Source organism: Chrysochloris asiatica, unplaced genomic scaffold, assembly GCF_000296735.1.
Source record: "Chrysochloris asiatica unplaced genomic scaffold, ChrAsi1.0 scaffold00319, whole genome shotgun sequence".
Taxonomy (NCBI): domain Eukaryota; kingdom Metazoa; phylum Chordata; class Mammalia; order Afrosoricida; family Chrysochloridae; genus Chrysochloris; species Chrysochloris asiatica.
Window position 1 is genome coordinate 2,959,368 of NW_006408837.1, and position 9,617 is coordinate 2,968,984.

The 9,617-nt window shown below is 47.9% G+C and overlaps 1 protein-coding gene across 2 annotated transcripts in view; it reads right to left on the reverse strand.

The window, feature by feature from the left end:
- ADD1 (adducin 1 (alpha)) overlaps positions 1–8,779 on the reverse strand; it is a 32,913-nt gene extending 24,134 nt beyond the window's left edge. For both annotated transcript variants that reach the window (XM_006875314.1, XM_006875313.1), the window contains exons 1-3: positions 8,563–8,779; positions 6,877–7,039; positions 3,324–3,475 (exon numbers count right to left, since the gene is read on the reverse strand). In XM_006875314.1, the coding sequence (XP_006875376.1) occupies positions 3,324–3,475; positions 6,877–7,039; positions 8,563–8,757 (510 nt within the window). In that variant the 5' untranslated portion in view covers positions 8,758–8,779. The remainder of the gene's footprint in view (positions 1–3,323; positions 3,476–6,876; positions 7,040–8,562) is intronic.
- Positions 8,780–9,617: the final 838 nt, after the last annotated feature.

Below are 9,617 nucleotides of genomic sequence, written 5' to 3' on the forward strand. Positions count from 1 at the left end.
ACTGTCTCATAAGGACAACCAATGGCCAAACCCTTTCACCACCTAGTGCTGAATATTTAGACCCTCAAATGTTTTTGAAACAAAATGGAGAATGTGTTATGTCTAGACTCACAGTGCAAATAAGAGCCTTTCAGAACACGTGTCTTCAGCAGCATCCCCTGCCTCACGGGGTCAGCCTGGAGCTCGGCCCCACCCTCAGCATTCTACTGCCCTAGTCTCTGGGGAGGAGACTGAGTCATAAAAGTAACACATCACAGGGACGCTTGCTTAACCAAAACACCACCCTACCTCAATGTCTCTAGCTCATACGGTGGGTGGAGCCCATCACTGCTGCTGTGAGAGGGGCAACACTTCTCTGGGTCCAGAATGCAGTGCTGGACTAAGGGACTAAGTCCCTGCTCGTTTCTGCAGGTGTCAGCCCTGAAAGCACCCACTAACCCAGAGAGGGACTTCTGTGTAAGGAGGCCTATGCCAGCAAGAGACAAGAGCTGTGCTTGGGTTAACAGGGCCTCCAGGGGCTGCTTCCCCGAAGGACTTCTCTAAATCCTTCCCAGCCTCAAAACAAAGATGGGATTCTGACAGCCACCTTTAGCGGAAAATCCCTTTGACCTGCTTTCAAAGGCTGCTGTCCTGAGAGACTCTCCTGCTAGTTGCTTTACTGCTGTGTGTCTACAGAGAAGCACCTTGACAGTAAGACATGCCTGACATGACAAACAGGGAGAGAAAGACTCTTCCTTCCTCAGATGTTCTTTACAGAGACAGCAACAACTGACCCCTGTGCCTCAACTTTCAGCCAAGCAACAGACAGGTCTCCAGGGAGCCATCACCCCAGGGAGGTCTACACTCCTTAGAGTAAGCAACCACTGGAGAACAAGAGGGCACCATCTGTCCAGGGATGAAGCTCACCAGGCACTGGGAAACCTGGGCAGCCGTGGGAAGAGCAGTCTTACACTGTGAACTGTGAGGACTGCTACGAAGATCACAAAACAAAACGTGCATGAGGGTGCCGAATCCAAAACCAACTTGCTCTATAAACGTTCACTAAAATTACAATGAAAAGGAGATAAAACAGAAAGAAAATGTTTCTGGGAACTTGGATTTCTTTGTTACTCGATAGTATGTATCCAGCAGGTCTGTATAGAAGAATACACATTCCGCTCATGTCTTAATCCTGCCGAGTCCTAAACCATTAAAGGAAAATCCACAGAGTTAAGTCAGCAACGTAGAGCACCCGCATTCACGATTGGAGGACAGTTGACAGCATTTCACCCCGAGGTGTGCAAAGCTGCTCCCTCTGGGAGGCCAGCTCACTTTTCCTCTATAGTGGCAGCATTTCTCTGACCTTTGATCATTCGACCATGGATCATTGGCCACAGGTGCCAGCAACTACCCGTGTGGCACAGAAGAGCTGACAATTTTAATGGGCCAACTGGCTCTACTGGTCACATGTCAGAGATACTAGGGAGTTCTAATGTGACAATTTCACAGAGATGGAATGTCAGGCAATTGTTCACCCAACAAAGACTTACTACTCCTACATGCCAGGCACCATTCCTGGTCTGGGGGCAGCTGCCAATGAGAGAGGGGCAGAGACTGGTGTCGGGCGTGCTGCTGGGGATGACACTCAGACAAGAGCAGTGTGCAGCACGCCTGCAGGGCTGGGGCCAGGGCCAGGCCTACAGCAGGGTGGAAGACAGAGAGGGGCCAGCTCCCCATCCCATGTAGAAGTCGAACTATCAACACATATGCACAGGCCCTGGACCTGCCCCTCAGGAGAACTAACATGCCCTTTTGGAGTCTAGAACAGAGCTAAGCTAAGTACCAGCTGGTGATGTGGCCAGCTCTGGAAAGTCTGTGTGTGTGTGTGTGTGTGTGTGTGTGTGTGTGAGTGAGTGTGTGTGAGAGTGCATGCGTGCGCACATGTGTGTAGGTGCATGGAAAAAAGGGTGGCAAATCCTCACAGCTGTTGGAACTGGCTGCCTCAAGAGAGACAGGCTTAGGATGCTTCCTTTATCAACCCAAAGAGGTATCACTTGTTGAGATAAGCATATACCATATTCATAACTTCTACCACTCGCCTGTCAGCTTGTCATCCTGTGGTGGCTTAAATGTTGCTGTGATGCTATGCCACCCATGGTGGACAGGCTTCACACTATGACAGACTAGGAAGAAAGCGAGGTTGACCACTTCTGAAAAGTCAGCCACTGACAACCTTCTGAACAGCAGCGGAACACTGTCAGATCGAGGGCCTGAAGATGAAAACCTTATGAATAGCAACACAGCAATGGGCTTAAGCGCTGTGGGGTCACTAGGAGCTAGAACCGACCTAACGGTACCTAAGAACATGTTTATAACTTAAAATACCCAGTAAGAAAACAGGAGATGAGAACTAGCTTACAGTCAAAGGAAGGAAACAGCTCCCCAAAAGAGGCTAACTCCAACAGAATTTAAAAGCAACCAGAAGGTTTGGAAGCAGGAAGGCCAGAGGGGACAGGGTTCCAACTCTGAAAGTAGAGTGCGGCCATAGGGCGGAGGTCAGACGTTGTACAGAACAGTATAGATGCCGCCAAATGTGTTCACCCACTACAAAAGGGAGTTGTGAAGAGACCACGGAGGCCAGGCTCATCAAAACCATGGATAGTAGGAGAGGGCTTCAAACAAATTTATGGAAAAATTGCATTATCTTCTCCTTCCTTTTGTCCATGAACTTTCTGAAGTCCCTTCATCTAAGAACGATGCCCTCCGGAGTGTTAGAATGGGACTGGGGAGACAGCTGAGGGCTCTGCTGGGAGGCCCTCTCCTAAAGCCCCTGGCTGCCTGGATGGAGGGAGGGGTGACAAGGGACTGGAGAGGATGAACTGCCAGGCCAGGAACTGAAGCTGGACAAGGCAGGGGACAAACAGCGCCAATGCCTCCCGAGGGCAGGACTGATCTAGCTTGCTGTGAGTGCCCCAGAGCTTAGAGTCATGCTGGTCAGTGAGAAAGCAGACCCATGTGACAGGATTCATTTTAGGAAACAGAGGTCCTGGTAATGCTGAGAAAATAGGTGTGAGAGAGAGAGGGCTCTGGTCAGAGTAGGACAGAATTTTAGGAACTGCTTACAGATTGGCAAATGCCTGTAAAGTCAGCACGCAAGAAGAAAGACGTTTTCAAGAATTCATGTTCTTGTAACTTTGTAACCCACACTGGCTCGTGCTTAGAACAGAAAATGGTTCAAGATTTCCACGTTTCCACAACACAGACTGCCTGCCTCATGGAAGGAGGTGGTGCTGGACATGCACTTTTCCAGGTCTTGTTTGGTGAGGACACCACTTAACACGCACCGTGATGTGATTGTAAATGAGCTGAGACCACCCGAAGAGATCTGCTAATCTGTAGAAGGCGGCCAGTTTGCAGCGCAGTAACTTCTCCCCTTTGTCATATGCAATTGAGTCCGATCCTCGCAGGTCGTTCACAGGTGTCACCATGCCAAGACCTGAAAGGAAGAAAAGCAAAGCTCCAGCCTCACCTTGTCCCAGCAACCTTGTCAATCAGTGAGGGTGGTGCTACGTGTCATCTCCACGCCAGGCCATGGAGTAAGTCTCAGAACTGGCAAGGATTGCCTCTGAAAGCCCATGTTCTCGAACGTCTATGTAATTAGGTCGGAAATCAGCAACAAAGTGCATACTCCCAAATTCTGCAGTCGCTCCAGACTCCCGGCTCCCAAAAGGCACACTGGAGGCAAGCTAGTGCAATGTCTGCCAGGCAAATCATTACTCTCTCTCCACCTCCAGCTCCTCATTCTTTGTCAGAATTCCAAAATCCAAATAGATCTAAAATGTTACAGTTCTTTCTACGAAGGCTCCAAAACTCATTTGGCCATGAAACCTATTCATAATCTCCACTGTCATCTTGGAGTCCTGGTGTGGCTCTGTAGGATAAGCAATGGCCTTCAAGGTCGGTTTGAACTATAAGGTCGGTGGTTTAAACCCACCAGCTGCTCCCTGGAAACTCTATACAGGGTTGCTATGAGTAGGAACCGACTCAACGGCAATTAACAACATCAATACACGGATGAGAGACAGGAGGTCCCGAATGCCACCCACTCTCACTGGGTCCTGTACTGCCTCCCAGCTACTGCAACAAGGCCAGGAAAAAAACTAAACAAACAAGCACACAGTAGAGAAGAAAAAGTAATAAGCATCTGATTGTACGGCTCCATTAGTCCCGATGCGTTGCTGTTATTGATGGCACCTAACAACAATAACAGAGAATGCGGCGAGAAGGTTGCAAACATTTCATTGTCAGCTATCACTGTGTTGGAGTCTTGGGTGCTCTGCTGGTATTGTGTGTGTGTGTGTGTGTGTGTGTGTGTGTATGTGGTGGGGGGAGTAAATGAGTCATTATGGAATACTCTACCTCTGTCATTCACAATATCCTGGACAACCCAAATTCTTGGTGTAGAAAAAGAAAAAAAAATTCTGAGGAAAAACTTCTTGGTACTGAATTTAAATAAAAAATACCATTAAAACTTATGGGGCATTTTTTCTTTTAAAATATAAACACGTGTCCTAGTTCTACCTACTACCAAGGTCCAGAAGGCATAAGCATACCTAACAGGCCCAAGTGAAATTACATTTTCCACAAACAGAAGTCCAGGTTTCCTAGAGGAAGGGCAGGGACATACGAGGTGGGACGGACTAGAGTGGCTCACTATGGGGGTCAGCAGGAAGCTGTCCTACTTGTGGAGGCCAACACAGGACACTCTGACCATCAAAAAGGAAAATAACTGTGACGATGTCACACACGTTCAGTTTTGTTTAAATCCAAGAATTCAAAACGCTATGAGGAAAACATTGAATTGGCCACCTCTGCAAGATGACGTCAAATCATTATTATGAAAACGCTTTAAAAAACAAAACAAAAAAAACAAAACCAGTTACCAAAGCATTGATTCTAACCCACGTGTGTCAGAGCAGAGCATGCTCCGTGGGTTTCACTGACTTTTCAGAAGCAAATGGTCAGGCTTATCTCCCAGGACACCGCTGGGTGGATTCGAACACCCAACCTTTTGGTTAGCCGCTGAGCACTTAACCCATAAAGAGAAAAATCCTGCATTTATCCTGCCTTTCTGAAACAGGTGAAGGGAAGTTTCTCTTTATCAAAATATTCCAGTTAATAAATATAGAAGGAATGACGGAATGGGAAGACCCCGTCTTGGAGCTTTCGTAAATTAACTGTGTGGTTGTTAGCTGCTGCAGTCAGCTCCCACTCATGGTACATGGTGGTGGTGGTGTGCTGTGGAGTTAGTACCGACTCATAGTAACCCTGCATAGGGCTTCCAAGGGTTTAGAGCTTTACGGGAGCAGAAAGTCTCATCTTTCTCCCGTGATAGTTTCAAACTGCTGTTCTTAAGGTTAGCAGCCTGACTTGTAAGCATGATGCTAGCAGAGCTGGTATGGTAGGAGACTTCAAAAAATTCAAGGATAAATTCCATGAACTTTTTGAAGTCCCCGCATGTAACAACAAAACAAGTATTACCAATACCGAATCCTGTGCCTACGTAAAAACCGCTAGCAGGTCTGAGTCCAGGTTTCAATTTTTCAGACGTAAATCACCAGGCCTTTCTTCCTAGTCTGTCTGAGTCTGGATGCTCTGCTGAAACCTGTCCACCATGGGTGACCCTGCTGGTAATTGAAATACTGGTGACACAGCTTCAAAGGAACACAAGTCACCAGAGAACAAGCTGACAGATGGGTCATGGTACTGGTCAGCCACGGCTGCTAACACACACAGAGAGACAGACAGCCAGATGTATGGGCATCCTAGCAGAGGAATACTGCACCAACTATGAAGCAGATGACGCCCAAAATCGTGATTCAATTTGACCCAGCCACCACATTCTCGGAAATACAAGTTACCAAGGAATGTGCTCACTGCACCGTGGCGACAGCGTTTCAAAAGAGAGAGATGAAGGGTACCTCGTGGATTGAAAAATACTTGAGAGACATTCAGCACACAGATAAGAGTGAGGCCACATGAGTTAGGGAGAAATGTTTGGATGATACAACTCAAAAGCAGAGCAAAGGAGTGATCCATACAGACTCAAGACGACAGTTCCTAAGAAGGACTGCAGGTGGGCAGTTAGAGCAAGTGACGGAGACCCTTACTCCTTGATCTGGTGGTGGTACCGTTCGCCTTATAATTACTTAGAACCTAGACATCATTTGTTCGGTGCCATTTTCTGGTTATATGGTATTGTTTGAGAACCAAACTGTCAGCTACAATGAAAACTAACTAGGTTTCTCTGTTGTCTTTTTGTCAGCTTGTTGTGCTACGGTGATTTACAGGTTACTGGGATGCTGAAAGCTAGGCCAGCCAACGTTTTCTCTGGGCATTTGTTTCTCACTAGTTGGTGTGGCGCTATACAGGGTAAGCACTGGACTGCTAACTGAAAGGTCAGTAGTTCAAACCCACCACCCTAGACAGGGTTGCTATGAGTTGAACCAACTCGATGGCACTTTATAACAACAGCAACAGTTGTTCGCAAGAAGCCATGAGTAGTGTTGGTCTGGCTGAAATTCATCCAGGTAAAACTCACAGGACTCAGCCAGCATTGTTTCCGCTTCATTTCTTGTTGCAGTTCACAGAGAGTCTGAGACACCACCTCAGAGCAGTCACTGGCCTGGAAAAAACAAGTCTCACCGGCTCATCAACAAGTTGCCCTCTACTTTCAGGATACTCTCAGGCGTCACTCTCCATGTTGCTACAACTGAAACACACTGATTTTCAAAAGACGCAATTCTGGGCAGTCCACAGTTGGACGGCCGCACTGCACATAAGAAGGCTCCAGGGCATCAGACCACAAGCACATCTAACTAGTCAGGAACCACTCACTCATGTTCAAGGCTGCCATCCCTCCTTGCGGGGCTGCTGGGTAGACGTTCGGGACGTTAGTGGTCATAAAATCCGCAATCTGCTGCAAGGCCAACAGGCCGGTGGGGTTCTTCCCCTTCTTAAATTGCTCCTGTATCATTGACTCCAATTCTTCACAGAACGCCTAGTAAAGGACAAATTCAAACCATGAGACGCCGTGTCATCAGTTAGCTGGAGAGCCATCAGAGATCATGTCTGCGAAGCTTCAAATCCAGCTCAAGAAACGGAAATGGCTACTTTTAGACTTTGCTACTGATAATATAAACGGGTACATTCTTTCCTGGAAAGCAATGTAACCATAAACGACTTAAATCACTGGACAGGAATTCTATTCCTAGAAATTTTATTCTAAAGAAATATCAGGGATATGCTCTTTATCAAAGATTTATTGATACGGGTGCTCTTGCCAGCATTACTGATAAAAGGGAAACAGGCAACATTACAAACAAGAAAAGATTAAATACATGGAAACAACCTGAAATGACATAAAATGGCTCTTGGTATATTGAATTTAAAAGGTACAGAACAATAGCCAGTTTTTAGAATACTAAATGTATATCTAAACGCAGAAAAGAGCTAAAAGTAAATGAATCAAGACATGAGTATCTATTCTGAAACAAGCAGCATATTTTAGAATTACTTATGTCACAAAAAAGAAACCCTACAAGACTGAGCCTTTATTAGATAATCTGAGTGACGCATCACCATCCAGTTGGACAGACGGTGCTTACTAGCATGTCACTGTTGTGCTTGCTCTGCTCTCCCTTGAGACACGGCCAAGACACCCACGGGCATCCCTGTGGCTCCAACAATAAGCAGGTACTGGTAGAGCCCACTATGTGGCCACCACCATGCCAGGGATTTGCAATGGCCCCAGTCTATAAGCAAACACCAAGCCCAAGTCAATTCCAACTTGCAGTGACCCTAGACAACAGAGGAGGGTTTCCAGGCTGTAGTCTCAAGGGGAGTAGCCAGCCTCATCTTCTCCTGCAGCCCAGTAGAGAAAGCCCTCTGGAAAAGTAGCAGCAGCTTAAAAAGGGAAAATAAACACCTTCTAGAGGAACCCTAGCACAGTCCTGGAGTAGCACTGTAGGACTGCTAACAAGGTCGGCAGTTCAAACCCACCGGGCGCTCCTCAGAAACCCTACACAGGGTCACTAGGAATCAGAACAGGCTCAACAGTATGCAATACCAACAAGAAAGGAAACCTGGGAGCTCTGGTGGTGTGGTGCAAGAACTGGGCCTTATCTAAAAGGTGCTCCACGGGACAAAGACGTGACAGTGTGCGTCCATAAAGACTGACAACCTTGGAACCCTTAGGGAGCACTTCCATCTGTCCCGGAGGGTTGTTCTGAGTCACTGATGGCTGAGGCATTTTGTTTGTTTAACGGAGCTCTGGTGGCAACCACGATTAAGCCTTGGCTGCTAGCCAAGAGGTGGGCAGCTGGAAGGCATCCAGCAACTCTGCTGGAGAAAGGACTTGGTAACCTGCTCCCTCCCATATACGATGACAGTCTAGAGAACCGTACGGCAGCTTCTAATGGTGCCTGGAGTCCCTGAGTCACCACAGCAAGGCCCCGATCGCCTGGGCTCACACAGCAGGGAGGAGGAGGAGGACACTGGACAGAGCAGCAGCTCTGCTCTTACTGGGCTCTGCAGGATCATGGACACCCTCTTCTTTTGCTCCATCATATTGAAGTCCTGGCGGAGGTCTGGCGCCATGTTCCTCTCTCGCAGGTACTCTGGGTTCTTCTCATCCACCCTGTCGAAGTATCTCTCCTTGTGCGGGGCTGTGGTTGGCGGTGGTGAGGTCACCACGGCAGCTCGAGTGTCACCATTCATTGCAGAGTCTCTCTCGGCTCCTGCAGAACAAGATAAAGGGAGGATTGTTCCTGAGTCAATGCCCACCAGTGTCTCACAGAGCCAGCACGACAGCCTAGTCAACAGACTCTGCCACGTGAGCGCGCTCTGGGTCACCCCCGTGGAAACGTGATGTGGGAGGCTGCTGTGTGGACGCATGGGGTCAAGACTGACCAGATGACTCCCACGCTGCCACAAGCCAATGCAACGCTTGTCTTGAGCCAACAAAAGGAGCTCAATGTACTGAAGCCATTGTGTCTTCTGATGAAACAATAAAGGACTCGGTACTACAGACGTCTGAGCACACAGACAGGACCTGCTAACAGTAGCACAGGCCATTTCTAGAGAAACTGGATTTCTGACTTTTTCTCCAAAAATGCACTACCAGTGGTTCTGCGAATGACTCCTTGTACAGGTGACCCACAGGCGAGCTGCTCACACATCTGTAACCATGTACCATGTAAGCATGGGACATGCTCCTCGCCAACATCAGCAACAATGGCAGGTGGATGGCCAACCTAAAACGATGCCAGGCTAATATGGCACCTTATTTCACAGTCTTTTTAATTGTAATCTTTATTTGAAAGGATGTCAAAGTACATTTACGAATCATACAAACAGTCTGATTTCTGTTGCTACAAACCGTTGAATGACACGTTCAGCACTACAGAGGCACAAGCACCGTGCTGGGCACCAGAACCATAAACATCAGCCAGGCATGGTCCGCACTTTGGGGAGAGGTGGATACAAACTGGACAGGAGAGACTGGCTCAGTGTGGCAGTGGGCTGGGGGTCAGCAGCACAGAGATGGGAGCTGAGACCCTGAAAGGAGAAGGCACTAG